Source organism: Petaurus breviceps, unplaced genomic scaffold, assembly GCF_028583685.1.
Source record: "Petaurus breviceps papuanus isolate PSGF00001 unplaced genomic scaffold, PetGlider_PUasm1.0 128, whole genome shotgun sequence".
NCBI classification, from domain to species: Eukaryota; Metazoa; Chordata; class Mammalia; order Diprotodontia; family Petauridae; genus Petaurus; species Petaurus breviceps.
This window is the reverse complement of record NW_027185664.1, coordinates 4,315,877-4,340,691: the sequence shown is the minus strand read 5'-3', so window position 1 is coordinate 4,340,691 and position 24,815 is coordinate 4,315,877. Positions and strand designations below refer to the sequence as shown.

General features: G+C 35.0%; 1 protein-coding gene across 27 annotated transcripts in view; it reads left to right on the top strand.

The window, feature by feature from the left end:
- Nucleotides 1-24,815, top strand: part of LOC138171653 (zinc finger protein 532) — a 116,467-nt gene that overhangs the window by 51,768 nt on the left and 39,884 nt on the right. For all 27 annotated transcript variants that reach the window (XR_011170970.1, XM_069101377.1, XM_069101243.1 and 24 more), the window contains 2 exons: nt 9,856-10,037; nt 17,092-17,268. Coding sequence is in view for 26 of the 27 variants with exons in the window: in XM_069101377.1 (XP_068957478.1) it covers nt 9,856-10,037; nt 17,092-17,268 (359 nt within the window). In the remaining variant the exon portion in view is untranslated. The remainder of the gene's footprint in view (nt 1-9,855; nt 10,038-17,091; nt 17,269-24,815) is intronic.

The following is a 24,815-nucleotide window of genomic DNA, read 5'->3' as shown; positions in this document are numbered from 1 at the left end:
TTGAGAAGGAAAGGGATTGAGGACATAAGTAGAGGAGTTAGCCTTGGCAGAGTGAAATATATTTGATGGAGAAGTTTACATAGATTTGATTGGTTTCTAATTCTCCATTCCATTTTCACATGTTAGTATTGTTAAGTGGTCATGATATTTGTGAATCATTTATAAATCTATAACTTTTAAAATATTAGGCATATTTTAACTTTAAACAGACTATCTCTGGGATTTGACAAAAAGACACTTTCTGGTTGTCAAAAAATTTCCATTGTTTTATTTGTATAATTATAGAAATTTGAAACCCAAATATGGAATGGTTTCTAGAAATCTTTAAAAAAAATAATACTAACATAGTTTCCAGGTCTTAGGATTTGTTGCTAGTACTGCATTATTAATATGTTTCAGTGTAGTCAGTGAGTGAAAATGTTAGTGTATACATTATAGGACAACTAACAAAATGTGTTTTGTGTACACGTGCTGAGGCTAATCTTTTGTTTGAAGCTTCTGGTGTGATCAGAGGATTAACACATGAAAATATTTGATGAGCTTGATTTTCTGATATGAAAAGGTTTTCATTATGTTTTTGGGGAGGGTGTCCAATCCTGTTATTTCACTGTGTCTGTGAATTCCTGGTAGGAAAATTCCCTCTACTAATGCAGATCAGTAACTGTTCTGCAATGTTTATAGTCCTAGAGAGTTGCCTGGGACTCTGAGGGGTTGGCTGACTTGCCCACGGTCACACACCCAGCCTGTGTGTGTTGGAGGTAGATCTTGAACCAGATCTTCTTGATTGTAAGACAGGGTCTTCCAGTAAATTATGATCTCTCTCATAGCTCTGATTTCATAATGCATACACATACACAGAACATGTAAGCAGATACTCCTATACTTTGAAAGATGAGTATTTTCATTGGTGAAATTTCTCTTACCACAGAGTACCCCAACTCTCCATGCTTCATTTAGTAGATGGTCTCCACAAGTTGCTGTGGCCAAAAACAACAATAATAATAATAATTGTTGGCTAGCCAATCTTCTTGTGATGTTCTTCTCCACTTTTAGCTAAGCTAGTGCACAGAGAACAAAACACACAGTCCGTTGTTGCTGAGCCAATACTCAAAAGTCAACATTGTAGGAAATTATCATTTGCTATCATAGGATTTGAGGGCCAAAGATAAATATAACCCATTCAAAGAGGATTTTAATGTGTTTATTATGTATGTTTCTCTCTGTTTTGTATATAGATTCTCATTTAGACACATGTGCTCAATATTCATTGTCAAATGACAGATTTTTTTTAGCATTTACTATGTGCAAGATGCTCTCCTAGACACTATAGACTTCAGCAGTAACAATAAGAACTTGCAGTCAACTTGGAGAAATAAGACATTTTAAAGTAAAACACAAGACATAATGTGCAATAAGAGAGCCATGGAATTCTATAGTCGTTCAGAGGAAAACTAAAAGAACATCCTCTCAGGTACATGTAATTTGGTTTCAGAAAAGGGCTAAAAAATGAAATAGTTAGAACATTTCAAATTCTCATGACTTTTTGAATAATAAAACTTGTACTTAAGGCTGAAATGTTGGAATTGAAGCCAATGTTATACTCAGTGGATTGGTCTACCCAGTAACACACCAGCATCTTGGCAGCAGATAAACTAAGGCATGTGGATGCAACCTTTTGTTCATGTTTATTTGAAAGCATTTTTGCCACATTGGAGGGGGAGAATTTTTTTAGACAGAAGACTCATGATTGGCACTCTATAAGTTGATTCTTAAGCTACTTCATCTTTGACACAGATGGCAGAACAAACCAAACCAAACTCAAATGTTTCTGAATCAGTCAACATGGGTGGTTTGGTAATACTTTTCTCATATAGAACTAGCCAGTAGGTACTCAACTAAATTGTGCACAATAATTATAAATCATGTCCCCACTGGGCCAAAATCCGGTTGTTCTCTTGATACAGAGAAGGGTGTACTTAAGCTGCTGTGACTTCATTGGAGAGTTCTTCAATTTCTTATGGGAGAACTCAACTTCCTAAAACTTTTTTTCCCTAATTTTGCCATATTTTTAAAAAATTGTGAGGCGTTTTTTTTTTTTTAAAGCAATTGGGGTTAAGTAAACTTGCTCAAGGTTACATAGCCAGTTATTTCTGGGTGTGGTGCTAAGTATCTGAGCCCGGATTTGATCCCAGGTTATCCTGACTCTGGGGCCGGTGCTCTTACTCGCTGTGCCACCTGGCCACCATTAAGCAATTGGGGTTAAGTAACTTGCTCAAGGTTACATGTCCAGGTGTTTCTGGGTGGGTGCTAAGTGTCTGAGCCCGGATTCGATCCCCAGATCATCCCGACTCCGGGGCTGGTGCTCTTACTCACTATGCTACCTGGCTGCCCTGTGAATTTTTTTTAAAGAATAAATTAGTAGAAGTAGTCTTTAGATTTTGACCTGTTCTGTGTATAAAAAGGAGACATTTTTATAAATACATTTTGTTGTTTTTCTACTAGAGAGTTGAGGTGAGCTTTAATAATTAATGTTCACATGCATTGGTATATCATTACTTAATCTCTCTAATAAAAATGTAGATAGATATAGATTAATGCAAAGTAAGATTCATTCTCTTGCCTCCTGCTGTTAATTCCATTTTCTGATTATGTGTTCTGAAACTTCAAAATATTGTGTTTTAAGGTTTGTAGGCTCACACTCTGTTTCCCTAGCTCACAGACAGAATCATTCGTCTATTTAGCCACAGGAGAAGATGAATTCTTTATCATAATACTGAAATTGAGGAATTTTAAAAGTTTAAGGGAGCTCCAGAGGCTTTGACAAACTCAATATCACAAATTCAATTAGTCTCAGACCTGGGACTAGAATCCATAACTCCTAATTTATAATTTGATACTCTTTCTATTAGACCACATAACATTTCACCAATCTGAGAATTAATAGATTGTTCATATATGTAATTTGTGTCCTAAATCTCCAATTTACTAAACTGGTGGCTACTATCCTTAATAGTGGTTTTTGACATTTTAAAAGTTTACTGAAACTCAACATGTGATATGTTATAATTGTGAAGGATAATTCTAGCCTGATTACTTTTGTTTTAAAAATTCTTTTGATTAAAAGTTCATGAGAACAGCAGCTTGCGCTTAAATAAATAAATGATTAACTTTAGAATAGAAGGGCTAACAAAATCACAGTCTATGAATTTGCTAACACTTATTGAAAATTAGCTGATATTTAAGAATGTGTCTTTAGACTTGTGGCTAAATCGAGCATGACTAAAAGATTTCTGTTGAACCCTTTGATTAAGGCACACTTGCATAGTGAATTCCTAGTCTCTTCTAGGTCTAAAATTCTCTGATTCTGGCATTTAAAGAATCTATCATAGTATAGGTAGAAAGAGTTGGTAGTGTGAAGGAAGTTGAGTTCTATTGCCAGGGCTGTGACCTTGGACAAGTCCTATCCCCTATTTTGGATTTTAGTTTCTTCATCTATAAAATGAGAAGGCTGTACTAGAGGATGATGACTTTGGGTCTTTTTTAGGTTTGATATTCAGTAGCTTCTGAGTTGAACATTTAGATGGATTGCAGTAACACAAATGCAGACTGATGTATATGGACAAGAAAAAAAATCTGTCCTGTATCCTTTGTGCTCTGGAACTAGGGGGAGGGTGTTACTGCTAACCAGGTTCATAAAGCACCAAGTGGGTTATCTCCTTCAGCCTTTGCACAAAACCCCTCATGACTCTCAATTCTCAGATTAGGAGAAGGCCAGGAGTTAGAGTCAGGTTGAGGTAAAAGTGTCAGGTGAGGGAAACTTACTTCACAATAGCAACCAACCTGTTGGGAAAGCTCCAAGTGCTGACTCTGTTGTCAAAGATGGTAAATCTGGAAAGGTTCCAGTAGTACATGGAACTGAGGGAAATTGCACGTTTGTTTTCATTACCTTATGGTGATGGCTGCCTTCTTGAGAGTGAATGTAAAAATGTCTTTTTTTGTCAAAGAAGAGACCTTGAACCTTTTTATCTCAAAGCATTTTTTTATATCTATCTTTATTTGATGTTTCTTTCATCAAATAAATTTTTTTTTCTTAAAACCCCAGAATATTTAGGCCTAATGAAATGTCCTTTGTTAAAAATACTTATAAGAAGTAATTGTAATATGACTGAAATGTAGACTAGGAAAGCTAACAACAGAGCTTCATACCTCTACTTCATCAGGATAGGTAAAGGTAAGTCTTACTCTTTGCTGCTTAAAACACAGGGAATCTCTCAGACTAGGCAGGAGATTCTGGAGATGAGAAACACTTCCAAGAAATACTGTTTATTTTCCAAAGTATGCATATCTGGAAGAATTTAAAAGTACAGTTGCCCCTGGAGTTGAATATGGTGTACTTAGTATGCAATTATCATTTGGGCTTTGGGTCATATGAGTTAGAAACACAATAGACCAAAGAAATGTCATTTCATTTTCTGTCTCCATCTTTTCTGCCCCCTAACTTTTACTCCTTTGTAGTCCCATAATGACAGTTTATAGTTGTCATCAAACTGAAATGGTGAAGTTAGGGTGGTTTTGGGGATAAAAAAGGCACTTTCTGTCCCTAATCTTTGTGAAGAATAATCACAAACTAGCCACTAAATGAATTTTCAATAACAAAGTTGTCTTTTTTTTTCTGAAACCTAGCAGAGTTTCACTTCTACCTCTTTTATGAGTAGCCAAATTATGGCCCACTCTAAGAGTGGGGGTGGGGATTTCTAAGTGTGGGGTTGTTAGTACTGTAAACTATTTTACTTAATCATTTCAAAGACAATTCATATGGTTGGTCTGTGGCTTTTTCTGTGGCATAACATTTAGATTTTCTTTTGTAGTGCTGCAAAGAAAGATGCTTTGGAAGGAATATGAAAAAAAAATCCATATGTTTCTATTATTGGAATAAGAAGTTTTATTTTTGCCGTTTTCTTATGTTATCAAAGAATACTCCAGATTCTCCACTTTTATATTGCTACTTATTAATGCATAGATGGCAAAAGATAAATTGTGGCATTGGTTCTGAAGCTCAATAAATGTGGTAAGATAATTTTAAACAGAGTTCTGCTTAGGCTTTTGCTCTTAATTGAGCCTGTGACAAAATACATCAAAAATCTAAAAGCATTTCTCTTAGCCATAGAATTTTCTTTTAAAAAATTACAATTGCTTTTGAAATGATATATAAATATTTTAAAATTTAAACATTTAGTATACACCAGGAAAATGAAATGAAATACTTTGTGTTTTCATTTTGAAGTTAGAAAAAAAGTCAGGAAAGAAAATAGGATATAAATCTCTTAAAAATCAGACATAACATGGTAGATTACCTGACCAGTTAGGAAACAGAACCAATTTACTAAATATATGGGCCATCATAGTAAACTATCAGAGTCTATGTGACCTTTAGATCCCTAATTAAAATACTGATTCAAACTAATGTCTATTACTTTGAGCATATGCCTTGTGGAAGGTCAGTTTTGGAATTCTCAACAGAAAGAAAGATGTGCCACATTTGCTTGCATATTTCTCTTTCACCATAGCAGGAAAGTATTTTGTTACTAAAGTGTGATTGGGAGAAGAAAGTCAAAGGTATGGAATTATTGTAATGTCTTTCTGACAGTGAAACCTAGCAATCATGTCCCTTGATTAACTGTGTAGCTGTAGACACCAGAAGTTCCCTGCACAGCCAAGGCTATGAAGCTTTGAGAAGTACAGTAAGGGTGCTGCTGCTAGTGCTTTAAGAATTGCAAAGTGCTTTACATACTTAAATTATTTTCATTCTCACAATAACTCTGTGAGTTAGGTGCTATTTCCATTTTACAGAAGAAACTAAGGCAGAGTAGTTAAAGGTCTTAGTCCACATTGTCTAAGTAAGTGATTGAGGCAGAATTTGAACTCTGGTCTTCCAGAGTCCATATCCTGTTTTCTCTCCACTGTGCCACCTATCTGCCCCTAATAAATAGTAATTAGCAGTGATTTTTTCCAATTTTCATTTTTTGTTCACTGTTATGTATTATACTTACCAATATCCAATTAGTCCAAAATATATTGAGCCATCTACACAAATAATCAAAATTATGAAAATAATGTGATTATTCCAATATCTTTTTTTTTGGGAGGGGCAAGGCAGGGCAATTGGGCCTAAGTGACTTGCCCAAGGTCATGCGGCTAGTAAATGTTAAGTGTCTGAGGCTGGATTTGAATTCAGGTCCACCTGACTCCAGGGACAGTGATCTGATATTCACTGTGCCACCTAGCCGCCCCCCAACATCTTTTCAAGGAGAATCATGGGTGGGTTAGCAGAGTTAATCAAAATTTCATAGGACTCTGAAGAACTTGTAAACTTTGAAGACCCCTACCAAAACACATGTGCCACACAGGGCCATGAATTCCAACTTTTTTCAGCAAAATTAGCAGAATAGGTCCTCTCAGTGCTGTTGGGAAAACATATCACCATTTTCTGTGAATGTTATATCAGTAAGAGATTTATTTTTATTTCCCCCATAAAACAAGAATGACAGTTCATATTAAGCCATGAGTTCAGCAGTTTTTAAAAATTTCTGTGTCATGGATGACTTTCAGTCTGGTGAAACCTTTGGATCCCTTCTCAGAATAATGTTTTTTAATGCATGAAATATAGTATTACAAAGGAAACCAAATCCATTGAAATACAGTGATCAATTTTTTTTTAAGTTCATAGGTCACTCTCTAGTCAGTGCAAGAATGGATTTTCTATGTGCTGAAAGAGAGGAGTTAAGTTAAAAATTCTTAGTTTTATTCAGGCCTTTAGGGATTTAGGACAACTATTGTGCTAAAAGCAGCTTTGGGAATACAGAGATGTGGTGTAGGGAATAAAGGAGAAAGCTTAAATTATTTTCCTCAATGATGGTGGGGGAAAAAAAGGAAAGTGCTTGAAGAGGAGAAATATGTGAGTAAATGTGGTTTATATGTATATATGTAGAAATAAATATTTTAAATATCCCACAAGATGCCCCAGATTTAAGAGTGATCAAATTAACTTATTTTCAGTTTGGGGATTAATCTATGTTATTGTCCTGTTACTGTCATACTCCTACTGAGGAAGGAAGGGCTATAAATCTATCAGAAAAATAAAAAGGAGAAAATAGAGTTCAAAGCAGCTAGAAGCAGTTAAATATAAATCTTTGGTGAGGAGGAATATAAGAGCCAGTCTTTCTTTTTCAAGTCAGCTTTTCAATAGTTACTTTTGCCCCCAGTACATTATAAGTAGACCTCGATTCTGGTGAGAACTCTCATTTCTTTCTGCCTTGTAGGCTTGTGGTATCTGAATGACTTTAATGAACACAAAATGCACATGCAGATTGTAAAAATGTTTCCCACATTTTTTTTAGTAGAGAACCCTATGTGTAAAGATTCTTACTATTTCGGAAAGAAAAGTGCATTTTAAAAAATTGTCTGACATCAAAAGAATGACTTTGGCACTAGCTAATAATATTAATTGTTAAAAATAGCAAAACCTTCCTATCAACCGTCTCACAATTATATTTATGTTACTCAGGTTTGCAAGAGGGAAAACCATTATCAAATTTGATTTGATTCTATATGGCAAAGCATAACACCTTTGTTAGCTTAAATAAGACCTGTGCTTTGCTTCTAGAGATTAACGTGAAAATATCGACAGTCTCAACCTATGACAATTAAAGAAACTCTTTAACATACTGTAGAAATTAAATAATTGTCATTCAGTACCAGGCATTGAACAATCTACAATGAAGGCAGAAGATTTTATTTCAAAGAAATGGTTATTTTAAAAGTGAAATTATAGAGAGGATCCTGATAAATGAATTTGGATGTATGTTTATTTGTGTTTACATAGATAGGAGATTGCCATCTTTTTAATGGGATTGTATCTCATGAAAACTATTTAGACAATTCTTACTTTGTGGTAGGAAGGAGAGTGTAATGAGAATTGGGAGCCCTGGATTATAGTCAGTTTTTTGTCACTTTGTGACTAATCAAATCACTCATCTTTAAAAGCATGGGATTGAATTAAATGGATTTCTAAAATCTTCACAAGCTCTGTCTTTCTTTGATGATAATTATTATTTAATGAATTTAAAGTATGGCTTTAAAAATATTAATACCAAAAGGAAAATGACTGAACCTATAATTTTATTAGTATAGAAAACTCCCTCTAGCAATGCAGGCCTTCAATACAAATTATAGTCTTAGAGAGTTTCCTGGAACATTGAAAGATTAAATGACTTGCCCAGAGCCACACGTCACACAGATAGTATGTATTTAAGGGTTGGAACTTGAACTTTACATCTTCTTATCTTTGAGTACACATCTCTAGTCACCAGACTGTGCTTCCTTTTACTGGAGAAATCAATGTAAAATTCATTTGCATATTATTTTCAGTCTACAAAGTTTTGTGATCATGTTAAATTTGAAATTTAAATAACCAACTTGATTAAAAGCAAAAAGTTGACTAATAATGGAAAATGCTTTTCACTTCCAAATTCTTTGACATGTGAATAAAGGATTGGAAAAATCCACATTTGAGATCTTAGACTAAAGGTGACATATTTATCAAGATGTGTTAGGTTTTGGGGCGGCCAGCTAGCACAGCGAGTAAGAGCACTGGCTCCAGTGTCAGGATGATCTGGAGATCAAATCCCAGGGTCAGATACTCAGCACCACACCCAGAAATAACTGGCCTTGTAACCTTGAGCAAGTTACTTAACCCTGATTGCTTTAAAAAAAAAATGTGTTAGGTTTTATAGAAAGCCTCAACTTTGAATATAGGAGGCAATGTGGTACAGTTGTTAAAGTGCTGAACTTAGTGTCAGGAAAACCTGGGTTCAATTTTTGTCTCATAATTGCTATCTGTGACCAAGTCAGCTAAAGCAAATCATTTAACTTCTCTGAGCCTTACTTTACTCATCTGTCAGATGAGGGGAGGGTGTGTACCACATGACCTCTGACATCCTTTCTGGCTCTAAATCTGTGGTCCTGTATACAAAATGTATTTCATATCTTTCAGTAAGGGAGAGTCCTGGATTCATATGTTTTGGCTTAAATAGGTTTTAAAATTAAAGACAATGTCATACAGATTCATCTTCTTATTTTATATGTAAACAGTCTTATGATTTAAAGTTCTTCTATAGAATTTAATCTCTGACCTTCACTTATAAGGGAAAAGGAAAAGATCTGTTTATCAGTTTAAAGACCAATTAAGCTACAGAAAAAAGAATAGCTAATTAGTGTAGGTACTCTTTTGCATTCCTATATTTCAGATTTCTTGTTACTGAAATGACAGAAATCAGAGAATGGATTAGTTTAAAATGTATTAGTATTTTGAAGAAAAAAGTTGGTTAGGATTATGACTACTGTCAAGGTACAAGTCTGCATTAAAAAATTAAGCATGATTTTTAATTGTATGAGCATTAGTAAAATTTAGTCTCTAACCTTTAGTTGTAAGTTAAATGCTTTTTCCTTGCTGTTACAAGACAAAATTAAGTACAAACTGTTGCATTTAGGTAGCATTAAGCAATTGCCACAAACTAACAAAATTAGAAAATCTGTGTAAAACTAGTAATATTCTTTAGCTCCCACTTTTGGTTTGGCTTTAATACAGTTTATGTCTTTGCATTTCACAAGTTATGGAGTGACATGTTTAATTTTTAATTCTTTAGTTCGCATTTTTCCTTGTGCTTAGTCTCAGTAGTAATAATAATATTTAAAATGAGAGATGGATTGTTCTTTTTTTTGAGGTTTAAAAAGTTCTTTGCAGATTAGAAAATACATAGTGGGACCAAACTTTTTTTCCCCTTTTGGTTTATTTAGAAGACATGCAACATCTGCCAGATGCTGCTTCCTAACCAGTGCAGCTATGCCTCACACCAGAGAATCCATCAGCACAAATCTCCATACACGTGCCCTGAGTGTGGGGCCATCTGCAGATCGGTCCACTTCCAGACCCATGTCACCAAGAACTGTCTGCACTATACTCGGAGAGTTGGTTTTCGGTCAGTATGTCATTTGCTTGTGTGCAAGTAATGTTTATTTGTTTGTTATTAGATCTCATTTTGAGTGGTCCATGCACACAGTGCCTTGTACATAGTAGGTGCTTAATTGGTTGGTTGAATTGAATTAAGTTGAATTATAACAGTTTTAACATCAGTATACAGTGATACCTCAATTAACGAGTCCTCCAGGAACAAGGTTTCTTGGTTTTAAGCCTTCTGTAAAATAATAATGATAAACAAGAAAACCATATATATACTGAGCTGCTCTGGTATGAACCTTGGACCTCAGTGCATTATGTAGAGCTGTGCAAAAATCAGCAAACAAACGAAACTAAAGTTCAGCATACAGCTTCTGTATGGAGTACAGCCAGAGACAAACGGAACTGATACTAGGCAATATGGTAAAGTTGGTGAAGCTTTCCTTAGGTATCCTTCCTATACTCTTCTTTTTTCATGTTGATATAGACTCTTTGACTTCACTGAAATCATATAGTATCTTCTTTCACTGTAAGAAAACATCTGGTGTTTAAACTGTCACCACCAGTCTCTCTTAAAGACTGGTCCTTAGGATCTGTTGTACTGGACAGATCCCTTCTGGATCTCTCCCTGTCCTCTCATCCTATGAATAGAGTGCAACTTACCTCCCCAAACCCCTAACCTTAACTCCTGTATTCCACAGTACCCAGATGCACAGTTTGTTTTCTGACACATTTAAATAGCATTTGATATTTACAAATGAATTCCTTTATTTTTTGATGAATGCTGCTTAGAATCTGCCTTTGGCAACAACATTTCTGAGAACAAAACTTATAGAATACATGCTCCTTGTTAATAGAGGTATTACTGTATTTTATATCAAACATAAAATAAGTATTGTATTATGTGTGGTATTTTGTTTTCAAAGTGTTATACTAGAAGATGGTTTTATTATTATAAGTTTTGTTACTTAAATGCTCTAAAATTAAATTGTACCAATGATGGGATAATTTTGTGGGAGCTCAGTTTTGCCCATAGTTGAATTCTTAATCTACAGTAGCCTTTTCCTAATATAAGAAACTATGAGGTTTGCCCCACATTTATACTGTAGTCTTTATTTTGCTTCAGCCTCACCTTCTTCTACAAAAGTCTGATAGGTTGTTTTATTTCATTCAGTGCCTTGTGGAAAGAGCCCTGGGCTAGAAATCAGGAGACCTGGGTTTTTTAGTTCTAGCTTTGCCATCAGTGTAGACAAGTCACATGATGGGGTTTTCCATGATGCCCCAACCCATGAAATAGTGGTGGTGCTATCTTAATTCCATACAGTATTACTAGGATAAAAATGAAATAATTGCTATGAAAACCATTGGGTGTTATAAAGAAAGATATAAATCTAAGGTAGCTTTAATTATTATGTTAAATATGTTTTAAAAATTCAAATAAAAATAGAACACTTCTTTTGACAGTTGTCATATACTTTTTTTTTTTTCTTTTTGGAGGGGGAAGGCAGGGCAATTGGTGTTAAGTGACTTGCCCAAGGTCACATGGCTAGTTAAGTGTCTGAGGCCGAATTTGAACTCGGGTGCTCCTGACTCCAAAGCCGGTGCTCTATTCACTGCACCACCTAGCTGCCCCAATGTCATATACTTTTAATAATTACTATATTTGTTATTTTCTAGCAGAAATCAACTTTAAACATTTACCCATAGATTTTTTTTCCAATTTGTTATTCAAGTTTTCAATATTCATTTCCACAAGATTTTGAGTTAGAAAATTTCTCCCTACCTTTCCCCTGCTCTTACCCCAAGATAGTGAGCCTACTGAATTCCCCTTCCCCCAATCTGTTCTCTTTTATATCCTCCCCCATCCGCCCCTAACTTTCTAGTAGGGCAAGATGGATTTCTGTACCCCAGTGTCTATATATCTTATTTCCCAGTTGCATGTAAAAAACAATTTTTTTAACATTTGTTTTTAAAACTTTGATTTCCAGATTCTTTCCCTTCTTCCCTCCTCACCCACCTTCACTGGGAAGACAAGCAATTCAATATAGGTTGTACATGTTTCCCTAGTAGTTACATTGTGAAAGACTAACTGTATTTCCCTCCATCCTCTCCTGCCCCCTACTTACTCTGTTTTCTACTTTGATCCTGTCCCTTTTCAAAAGCGTTTGCTTCTAACTGCCCTCTCCCCTAATCTGCCCTCCCTTCCATCATCTCCCCTCTTATCCCCTTCTCCCCTTCTCCCCCTACTTTCCTGTAGGATGATACCCAATTGAGTATGTATATTATTCCCTCCTTAAGTCATTCAGTAAGAGTAAGGATGACCCATTCCCTTTCACCTTCCTGCTTTTCCCCTCCATTGTAACAGTTTTCTCCTGCCTTTTATATGAGATAATTCACCCTGTTCTAGCTCTCCTTTTCTCCTCCCAATGTATTCCTCTCTCACCTCTTATTTTTATTTTTTAGATATCATCCCTTCGTAGTCAACTGATCCTGTGCCCTCTGTCTATGTATACATGTACACACATATACACACACTCACATATGTATTTATATACACATACATCCTCCTTTACATATATATGTATGCATACATATATATTCCCTTCAATTATCCTCATACTGAGAAAAGTCTCATGAGTTACAATTATCCTTTTCCCATGTAGGAATGTAAATAGTTCACCTTTAATAAGGTCCTTATGATTTCTTTTTCCTGTTTACCTTCTCATGCCTCTCTTGCTTCTTGTATTTGAAAGTCAAATTTTCTGTTCAGCTCTGGTTTTTTCATCAAGAATGCCTGAAAGTCCTCTATTTCATTGAATGACCATATTTTCCCCTGAATTCCCATAGGTTTTAACAGATACTAAAATTTGCCACTGGTATATATTATTTAAATATTAACTGAAATATTGCTATGTCTGGAGCATATTGGAAGTAGAAAATATTTAAATTCATTCAGAAAGAAAAGTGGAATTAACTGTTTTTAACTAATTATTTTTCTAATTCTCAAAATTATCCCTGTGAGTATACTGAAAGAAATAAATTATCTTATAAACTCTGTCCTTGACTCTCACAAAATTGTAACCCCATTTACTTTTTTCAGGTTACTTGAAAAAGACCATTATTTTGCATTACAATTTTTAGTAAAAATCTTTTTAAACTGCAAATTTTTGTCTTGTCCTGAGGCTGTGGACCTATAGGGATATGCATGTCTTCTGTATAATATAGTTTATAGATAGTTATAGATAGAGTATGCTGGTAAATGTTAAAAATTGGCTCTTAGAAAAAATAAGCATGATACATTTTTAAGTTTAATCTGCATTATTAACATTTTCTTCATCACTCTCTTAAGCCTAAACAATCAAATATAACAATAAGTTAAACCCTTATTTGTAGTTTGCTGATTTTCAAGTTGTAAGCTCACCCTGAAAATATAATAGTTGACTTTTGTAAGTTCTCATCTGAGCCAGCTCAACCACTCCATTGTGCCTTTTATAAAGGAAAGAAAAAACACTTCTCTTTAATCACAGAATTTTCAAGTTGTGGTCTTCCATACCAAAATCTCTTGCCTAAAATACTTATGGAAATGTCTTTCTATTACTAAGGCATAGATACGCTCTCTCTACAGTTCCAAGCCCCACCCTAAGCAATGCAATTAATAGTTTTCAACGTTGCTTGCATGGTGGTGGTTAATAGTGACTAATACTTTGACTCCATGATAAAGACTGTTTCCTCCCAGTTCTCCCATTCCATAGTGCTAATATAGAGTGACCTCTTGATCACTTGCTTTGGTCACCTGGGTGCCTGAAGATCCCATCCTGAATTTGCTTCTGGTGGCTTTTTCTTTATACAGAAACTTTCTTCAGTGGAATGACTGTATCTTTGTGCCCTTTAAACATATGCCCTATTTTTGCTCTAATGGTACCTGACACAATGCAACTTGAGATTCATGAGGTGATTCATAGATAGAAAAGAATTTGGTGACCTGCTGGTCTGTGTCCTATTTTTTTCTCTTAATTCAGATTACCCCCTTGCCTCCAGCCTTAGAAACCCAAAGTTTCCTTTTCTTTCATCTGCACTCACAAATTTTACCATGGTCATCTCACTAACAATACCACAGCACCTTTCCCCTAAGTCCTTATTTATGACTTTACTTTCTTGTGCTGCCACTGTTGTGGTTCTGTTTCCTACGTGCTCCATGTAATTTAGATTCTAAGGATCCTAAAATATTCCAAAAAAATATTGACTTTGGTATTAAAGATACTTTGACTCCCCGATCTCCTTTTTTTTGAGGACTAACCTCTGTCCTAGCTCATGTCAGAGAATTGTGCTTCCCCTGGGGATTCCTGTTTGTCCAACACGGGACTCCCCTTTGTTTTCTAAAGATCATTTTTTTAGTTGTGGATGAGTTTTTTTTTTTTTTACCTTGGAGCAGAAAATTATTTTGTCTCACTAGAGAGCTCCCTTTATTTTTGTATTTTACCCAACTTCACATTACTTTTATTTACCTCTTCATTGTTCATCAGTGTTACAAGTGTGTAATTTGTATGTTGTCTCCTGGCATGGCCACCAAGCATGTCTAAAAATGAATAGCAAGTCACATTTATGTAGCTCCTTTAGGTTTTAAAAGTGCTTTACTTTTTGCAATCACATATGACAAGATGTGGAAGTATCATTATGCTTATTTTACAAATGAAGAAAGTGAGACTCTGAATAAGTATCTTGCCCGTGGTCACACAGTCTCCTAGAGATCTGAGAGGGGGTTTGAAGCCGGGGGTCCCTCGGCTCCAAGTGCAGCATTCTCTCCACTAGCTCACATCGCCTTTCAGCAGATGGACCCACCTTGGATTTTGCAATTTTTATCCCAGTCACCTACTTCTTAGTTTTAAATTTCTGCCTTTTCCACAGCTTAGTGTATTGATTGGATGATATTGGAGATTTTCCGCAAGAGCAGTTATTTTACTTTTTTGTATTTATTAATTTGTTTGTTTACTTTTAGTTTACAAGATCCAGTTCCCCATTCCCTTGAGTTTCAAATTTTTTCCCTCTCCCTCCCCTCTCTCCCCCCTCCTCCCATGGCGGCATGCAATCAAGTAAAGAGTGGCACTTCTGTCAAGATTCAGAAAGTCTCAGAGCAAAGACATGGAGAACTTATTCTCATACTTCTGTGTTTCTTCTTAAAGAAAGAAATGCTAAAAAATCTTTGGTTTATGCCTTGAGTGAGCCCCAGAGTACACGTGACTTTGGCCAAGATCTCTTTTCTAGTGATTCTTGACATTTTTCCTCTGAGAATGTCATGTGCAGTAAGCATGCCACACAACAAAATATTTCATTATACTGTGAAGCAAATCATTGTATTGCTTAAAACTCATGAATAATAGTGGGATTGGCTTGATCTTGGAATCACTGAATTCACAACATTTATAAAATCTTAGAGTTGGGAAGAATCTTAGAAATTTTTTGGTCCAGCTAGAAAAGAGAGGAAACTGAGACACAGGCCGGGGGGGGGGGGGGGGGGGGGGGGGGGGGGGGGGGGGGGGCAGCACGTTGTGAATCCCTCAAGGTCATTTTGATGAAGTGAGGGCAGACTTGGGGGGTCCCAGGTCTCTTTACTGTATCTATCCATTTAGCACCCTTTCCATTGTACTATAATGGTTCTCTCTTTAATACCAGTCCTTCACAATCCAGAAGGATTTGAGTTTGCGTATATCACTTTTCCACCTTAAAGACTGGTTCATCTGGGTAAGGCTTTAATATTAATCATGGATATGATGATATTAACAAGATTTATGCTTAACCAGTAATGTTCTCATAATAATACTCCTGTAGCATAAGAATTATAAATTGAGAAATTGTACATGCCATGCGCTAACAGAATAAAAATGACTTCACAAAGTGCCTGATGTGTGCTACCTTGAAAGCTTAGAAAAGAAAGACTTCAAGTCAAATAAAGGCCATTATGAGCATAATTATGGATGGAGTTCTCTTGAATGAAGGTATCAAAGGGGAGTGGAGGTAAAGACAAAATTTGCAGAATGTAATAGTGATTCGAATAAATTTTAGCAATTAGAGAAATGATCCTGAAGGAAAAACAGACACAGATGGCCAAGTATAAGAGAGATAATATGTGAAGAATAATGTCATGGAGGTGGAGAAGTAATTTTTTTGTCCAAGAATATGGATTTTTTTTCATGGTTATAGTTAGTGCTGTCATTTAAAATGTTTGCCATTAAATTGGACTAGTATAATGAAAAATATTTCTCTGTAAATAAAAGCCAGATGGTAATACAGTGAAAGGTTAACTTTACTTAACATATTTCTGTACCTGTGGAACAAATAATTTGACATATTGATAGCCAGCATATGTTTGGAAAGCAAATAGAGAAAGTCCCCACCAGCCATGTTATTGGTGTCAGTTGACCTTGACTGGTGTGGTCTCTTAGGCCACCTTGTTGTAGAATGTGGGTTACCCCCTCCTCCCATTCCCCATTTGAAGATGTGATTTGACTGTAGGGATAGAAAAGAAACCCAAGATCACAGAACTGACCCACACTGTGGGGTGATTCTCCAACATAAGAATCACCATGAGAACAGCGGTGCTCTCAACAAATCATAGGATTGGTACCTTAGAGGCTATATATATATTCCAGCCTCCTCGTTTTACAAGTGAGGGAGCTGAGGCTAGAGAGACTAGGTGATAGATTGCAGTTATGAATTCACAAAGCCAGGATTCAAATCCAGCTTCTATTTGGGGTTCTATTCAGTGTGCCAGCCTGCCTCTGTGTCTCAGACTAATAGATCTGTCCCTTAGTATCACCTTAGTCTGGATCTTTGCCCCTGAAAAATTTAGAGTTGTTTGAGACATGAACCATTTGAATATTATTACTAATTCCTTTGGTATTCCTCAATCCTAAAAAAATTGTACTGCGGAGAAAAAAACAAAATGGAACTCATGGAGAGTCTCTAGAAATCTAAAAAGATAAATATATCATTTGAATTTTTAAAAAATGATTCGATGACTTTATTTTTATTTGGAATTAACTGTCTTGTACTAATGTTTCTTTTTTGTTTTTAAACAGATGTGTACATTGCAATGTTGTGTACTCTGATGTAGCAGCCCTGAAGTCTCACATTCAAGGTTCTCATTGTGAGGTTTTCTACAAGTGTCCTATCTGTCCAATGGCATTTAAATCTGCTCCAAGTACCCATTCACATGCCTACACACAACATCCTGGCATTAAGATAGGAGAACCAAAGTAAGTTATATTAATTTGTGATTCTTCCTCACAACTTTTGAATTGTGGAAAGAGGTTATGACTACTGTGTATGTTTAAGAATATTTGAGGGTGTATTGATGCAACCTGAAATCTAGCACGTTGTGATTATTTTGCTACATGCTGATTGAAAGTTAGTATTTTCTTGAATGATAAGCAGAAATGATGTGATATGTTAAATATACTTTTTTCATAAATGTATAACAAATAAGCAGGTTTTAAAAAATCATTACCACCCTCTCTTACTGTTTTAAAAAATTTCCCTCAATAAATAATGTTTGTAAGAAAGGGAATATTTTAACTATACGTTTTATTTTTGGTATGATGAGTTTTTAATTTTTATCTTTTATTGTTCCTTAATGAGAGAAAATGGAAGAGAGTGGTGGGGAATGTTGCTTACTAAATTTATTTCGTAATCTGTACAACTTTGATGAGGTTCTCATTTTATCTTTGTCCTACCTATTCAAATGTCCCAGTTATCTATTTTATTACATAGTTAAAACCTGAATTCAAATTTAAATTTTCATATACAAAAGAATTGTGCAAAGTACTTGCTACAAGTGTGTTATGGTAGGTTTGTTCCTTTAATTATGTAGCATGAGGTTTTTGTTGTTTTTTTTTCTACCTAGGGTTTATAAACTTGTTTTTATAAAAAAAAATTTTTTTTGATAGCTGCATTTCAGTACAATTGATTTCCTTTTGTAACCCTAGGTATTTAATTTTAAGCATTTAAAAATATTATTCTCAGAAGAGATCCATTAAAATCACTAGATTGCTAAAGGGAAGCATGACACAAAATATGTTAAGAACCCTTTATATCACTCAAAATACTTTACAAATCATATCAAAGTCATCCTGATAGTATCGGGAGGAAATAGAATGGAGCTTCTTTATCACACGAGTATTGAGTATAGGACTAATACCTTGTAGGCTAATTACATCCACTGGGCTTTTGCTGTAGGTATTTGGTGCATTTGAGGGACACAGTTTGACCAGTAAATATCTCTGATTTAATTTAGTACTGATCTGTATTATGAGACAACATTTTCTGGTTAGTATTAGCGTATAAAACCAGGAGGAGTTTCAAAGAGGCATGTTTTGGTTTGATGTAAGGAAAAATTTCCTAACAATTAGATCTGTCGAAAAATTGTTTGGGGTGCTTTGATAGGTCATGGACCTCCATCCTTGACAGCCTTCAAATGGAGATTGGATGACCATTGAATGGCTATCAGGTCATCATTCCCTGTGTATGGATTGGACTAGATGATAGCTGACATCCATTTTCATTTTCAAATTACATGATTTTGTAACTCTATTCTCTTAACTCCTCTCTTTTGATCTTCGTAGATAAGAGACATAGAGGCAAAGAAAGGCTACTTCGGAGGGAGTACAAAGTTGGCAAAAGAATAGTTTGTAGAAATTGACCTCCTGTCTTTGAAGATATTGGTAAAATCACCACCATATTTAGTTTGCCATCTGCATGGCAATGAGGCCCTTTGGCATCCTTGCAATCTTATTGTTCCATTAAAGAGATGCAGTATATACAACACCTTAATGTTTTTAAGTATCTAAAAATGCCACCCACCCATCTGTTGATGGAAAATCCAGTCATGTATTTCTTTGGAAGACTGGCTCCATGAGGATTGTGGGGGCAGATACCAATTTTCATGAAAACAGGAAAAGATTCAGCTCCTTCTAACCCACTTAATAAGTAGACTCAAAATGTTTACATAATTTTGTGTGTGTGTGTGTGTGTGTGTGTGTGTGTGTGTGTGTGCGCAGTATTTTATTAAGGAAGAAGGGAGAGTAAAATTGCACATTTCTTTCTTCTGTACCTTTGTAACCAGGAAAAGTGGACAATTGCCAAGTAATTTTATAGTAGCTTCTCATTTATCTATGAACACTGGAAATTATGTATTTCCACATAAGTTTATTTTCTAAATAATTGAAACTTAATGCACTAAGCTTTTTACTTTCATTGTTTGGGATAGACTCATTCTTGAGTTTTGTTTGGTTCAGATCTGTGATTTCACTGATGTAAATAGAAACTTCAGGTGAAATTATTCTCTCTTCCAAAGCAGATTAGTACCTGTTCTGCAGTTTATAGTCTTAGGGAGTTGTCTGAATCAGCTGACTTTACCAGGTTCACACAGTTAGTCTATAGGAGTAACAGGTCCTAATTTCAGGTCTTCCTAACTCTGAGGTCCACTGCATCATTCTCCCTTTCTAAATAAATATTCTTGATGTTTCAGGATTAATGTTATACATGTTTGCTTTGGGGCTGTCAAGTAATATATGGGTACTTTTCAGGAATTTCCTCTAACAACAATTCTTTGACACTTTCTGGTTTGTTATTCTGTTTTCTGCTATGAGTGGGTAAACACATAATCAGGTTTATTAAAATTATATGTTAAGTAGGGGATAGGAAAATTTTGAATGAGAACTTAAGGAATTAATTTTATAACTGGTTTGGGGGCTTTGTAACAATCATGAGGCCTTCTTCATTTGCTTCCAATTTGGCACTGTGTTTTGGAAAATGGAGTTTGCCAAAATCTGATCGCCAGATTAATGGGGACATCACCATTTTTTCCCAAATATAAGATGTAAGTTGAGGTACACGTACTTCACAAATACACATACACCCATATAAAAATGTAGGGATAGTATTTCTTTTTTTTGTTGTTGTTTTTTTTGTTTTTGCTTTTGGGGGGGGGTAGGAAGGCAGGGCAATTGGGGTTAAGTGACTTGCCCAAGGGCATATGGCTAGTAAGTGTTAAGTGTCTGAGGCCGGATTTGAACTCAGGTCCTCCTGACTTCGTTGCCGGTAAACTATATACTATGTAACCTAACCACCCCAAAAGAATTTTGTTTTTGGAGGGGTAAGGTGGGGCAATTGGGGTTAAGTGGCTTGCTCAAGATCACACGGCTAGTTTTTTGTGTTGTGTCTGAGGCCGGATTTGAACTCAAGTCCTCCTGACTCCAGGGCTGGCGCCCTATTCATTGTGCTACCTAGCTACTCTGGGATAGTATTTCATGGGGTAAAAGTTGTAGTTATTCATTACCTGTTAATATTATGCATTTGATTATAAATTCAAATGTTTATATTGTGTATGTGGGGGAGGGAAGGGTCTGCACCTGTGACTTCATTGGTGTGGGACACTTACAGTATGGAAATTTCCTTCACTAATTCATATCAGCAACTCTACAACTTAGGGTTTTAGAGGATGTCCACAGACACTGAAAGGTTAAACATTTTCTCCATGAATCTACAGCTACTATATTAGAGGCAAGATTTGATAGTCTTCTTAGCTTCTAATACCCTTATCTGCTGTCATTGTCTTAATGTAATATAAAATACTGTGTGGCTCTCCAAGGGACAATATGCATTATTTGCTTTATTGATATAATAAAGAATTGGCAAGAACTGCTATATACTCAGTATGCTAAATTATCTTTACAAATGACTGTCCTTAAAAAAAAAAACCTGATACTTTTAAAAAATGTTATAGTTATTTTCTTATGCCTATAAATGGGGACATTACTGTATTTGACTTGGGTGTACATTTAGAGTGATTTCTTTTTGTAACTGTAATCCTGCTAATTATGTTTTTCTTCAGGTATAATTAAAATTGCTCTGAATTCCCTTTGCATGTACTAAACTGAAGGCAGTGAGAAAAAGGATCTGAAAGTCTTCTGGGTATCAGGAACAAGCCTAAATGATCTTGAGTCATCCATTAAATGTATAAGCTACATTTGTGTAACTGCTTATTGTGTTCAGGTTAATTACTGTAAAGGAGAATAAGTAGCTATTTTTTTTTTATTGATGACAAGACAAAAAGAAATGGTTCTAAGCTTTGGATAAAGTAATTTGGGTAGAGAACATTACGCTATTAAAGTTGGTTTCTGAGGGAAGCTGTGGAGGTAGAACTCTGAAAGATTAGAGTCTCTGTTCGGTATTTTAAGTATTGTTCTGCCTGAAGATGAATGATAGAATACATGACCTCTAAAGAGCCCTTTTGAATCCTGCGGTTTTGTCATAAAATATATTGGTCTTTGATTTAAGGTCTTATGCTATTTGTATCACTAAAGGAAGTCTGGAGGCAAATCCTAAAGGGAATTGTATAGTTAAATTATCTTCCAGATTCTGCTCTTAGCTATAGGTGTAAACATCCTATAATTTGTGGTACCTTTTTTTGGGGTATCAAAGCAAGTCTACCAAATTAGACAGGGACAATGGGACTGGAAAACTAAATATATAAAATAAGTGTTATTCTTATTGCTACTATTCTTCTTACACTCTCGATAGCTCCTGGCATTGCTATAAGCATTTAATTCAGTAAATATTTGTTAGATTTATTTTTTGAGAGATTTATTAAAAAATGTAATAAATAATAAGACATTTCTATAAACAATATCAAAACACAAGTGACCTCAAATCCTCAATATATGAATAAATGATTCTTTTTCACTTATCTATATGCTCAGTCCCAAATGATTCAACTCATTTCAGTTAATAAAGTCTATTAAACATCTTAATATTTCCATCTTTTTAGTAATCACAGGAAAGTCAGGTTCTCTCAAGCTCGTCATTTAATTCTCCTTATAAACTTCTGTATAGGATTCCTTCAAAAAAAAGCAACACAAGATAGTTCTTTTTAAAAATCAGTTTTTATTGATCTTTTCTTTCTTTAAAATTAAAAAAAATTCAATTTAATTTTATTTTGTTTAAAATTTTTTTCCTCTTCTCTTTCCCCTCCCCTGCCCATTGATAAGGAAGGAAAAAAAAACATTCTACATACTTATAGTCATGCAAAACAGATTCTCACATTTGCCATGTCCAAATGAGAAAGAAAGAGAGTAAAATATATTTCAGTTTTTACTCTGAATCCATCCATTCTCTGTCTGGAGGTGAATAGCATGTTTTATCATGAATCCTTTGGAATTGTGGTTGGTCATTGTGTTGATCAGAGTTACTAAATCTTTCAAAGTTGATTATTTTTACAATATTGCTGTTATTGTATGAATTGTTCTTCTGGTTCTTTTCACTTCACTTTGCTTCAGTTCACATAAGTCTTTCCAATATTTTTTGGAAACCATCTTCGCCATTATTTCTTACAGCACAACAGTATTCCATGACAATCATATACCATAACTTTTTCAGCTATTGCCCAGTTGATGGGCATCCCCTAAGTTTCATCTTCTTTGCCATTAAATGAAGAGCTTCTATAAACATTTTTGTACATTTAGATCCTTTTCTTCTTTCTTTGATCTCTTTGGAGCATAGACTTAGGAGTGTCATTGCACAGTTTAATAGCTTTCTGTTTATAGTTTTTCCAAAATGGTTGTACTTGTCACAGCTCCACCAATAATGCATCAGTATACCTTTTTTCCCAAAGTCTCTTCAGCATCTATCATTTTCCTTTTTTGTCATCTTTGCCAATCCAACAAATATGACACGGTATACCTCAGAGTTGTTTTAATTTGTAGTTCTCTTAATTATTAGTGATTTGGAGCATTTTTTAAAAGTATGGCTATTGATAGCTTGGATTTCTTCTCTAAAAACTGCTTACTCATCCTTTGACCATTTGCCAAATGAGGAATGGCTCTTTTTACAAATTAGTTCTCAGTTTTCTTTTTTTAACTCACTCCTTTTGTACAGTTTTAATTTGTTTGATTTCTGAGGAGGAAAAAACTGTCATTTTTATTGGAGCCTAAATTTTTACTTTAGTTTTGAACCCTGACTTGTGTAGATACAAGTATACATAGGCTTATACAAATTCCTCACTGGCACTTCCCAAAGTGATGCATTTATCTTTGTTTAGTTCTTTATTGTTGTTCATTCTTGTTTACCATTTTTATCTTTCTCATGTTTACCATTTTTATCTTTCCCTTCCCTTCTATATTTGAACATCAGAGTTTTTCCATCGCTCTAGTCTTTTTCGTCATGTGACCCCCAAGTCCTCTCATTTCATTTTGCTTATATGAATTGTTCAGCCAAATTCTTTTCTGTGCATATGGATGCCATTTAGGAGACTTTGTGATATTTCTGTTATTGCTGCAGTCAACATAATGCCAACCACAAACTGGAGCATCTGAAAGACCTCCCCCACTGACTCACTATTCCACTTACAGTCTGCCTTGGGCATCTTCCACGACAGTCGCATGTGTTTTCTGCTTTGTTTGCAATTAATAGTTAAGGGCTGGTTAAACAAAGTTATCTCTGATGTTGAATCTATCAAGGAATGTTTAATGATCTATATATTGGGAACATTTTGTTGGAAGGGAAATTTTCAAAGTTGAATATGGCTCTAGTGAATCAAAAGCCTTTTTTTATAGTTAACAAACACAATGGCATATTGTATTCTCTATAACTTTCAATCAATTTCTATGACTGTAAAGATGTTATCTACTATAAAATATCTTTTGTGAAAGAGTGTCTCTTTTTCATCATCATCAGAGATATATGTGTAAATAATTCTCATAAAGCTCTGCAGTGATGAAGCATGAGGTACATGGATTGATAGTTTTACATGTCTTCTTGATTGGCTTTTTTTGAGATAGTAATAACATCCTTGAATATTTCTGATCATATGATACAGTCTCAGCTTTCAGAGATATCTTGACATTCTATTCCTCATTACTCTAAAAAAGTGTGTGATCTCTAATGTGAACCTCATCTTTGTATACTGTACTGTATTTGGTTTCATCCAGTTTTTCTTCATTTGTTCATCATTTTACTTGCCTGAAAATGGATTAATTATTTTTACACTGTCTTCAGCTCTAGGATTGTGAGGAAAGTACTTGATAAACTATAAAGCACTATATACATATTTATGCATTGCTATACTTATTACTTTTTTCTCATTAATATTAAGTTATATTGATTAACGATTATTCAGTTCAGTTCAACAAACATTTATTGTTTGAATTAAATTGAATTTCACCTGCTACTTAAAACTGTGTGAGTTCATTTTTTTCCCCCCATAGGGACAAAAACACCTCTGAATAAAAAAATTTATATTATGGGAGATATTTTTCAAAAATATGACAAAAGGAACTATAGGAAAGGGCTCATTTTTTCATTTAACCCCTCTTCATTAAAATTTTTCAAAAACCCTCTTCATAGGAAAACATTTGGGTGTGCATAGGAATCCAGTCCCTAATTTCCAATTTCATATCACATGAGAAAGCATGGATACTAATCACCAGCACTACCTGAACATAAATACAGAACTTTTTTTTTTATCAAACTTCTCAAAGAAAGACACATAGAAGATTTCCTTTGCAGGAAAATATCTTCATAAACCCTTAAAGTGATAGGTCTTGTGAAAATGAGGGAAGCAGAGTCACTACTCCCACTTTCCAACACTACCTTAAGCTTTCTCTGTCCTGCTCCGTTTTTTGTCCTGCACCTATGTCAAGTTTGGTGGGAAGGGAAGCATTATAAATGTTATAAATGCTGCTTGCTTTGGGGAAGGGAGGGTGTGTGTGTGTGTGTGTGTGTGTGTGTGTGTGTGTGTGTGTGTGTG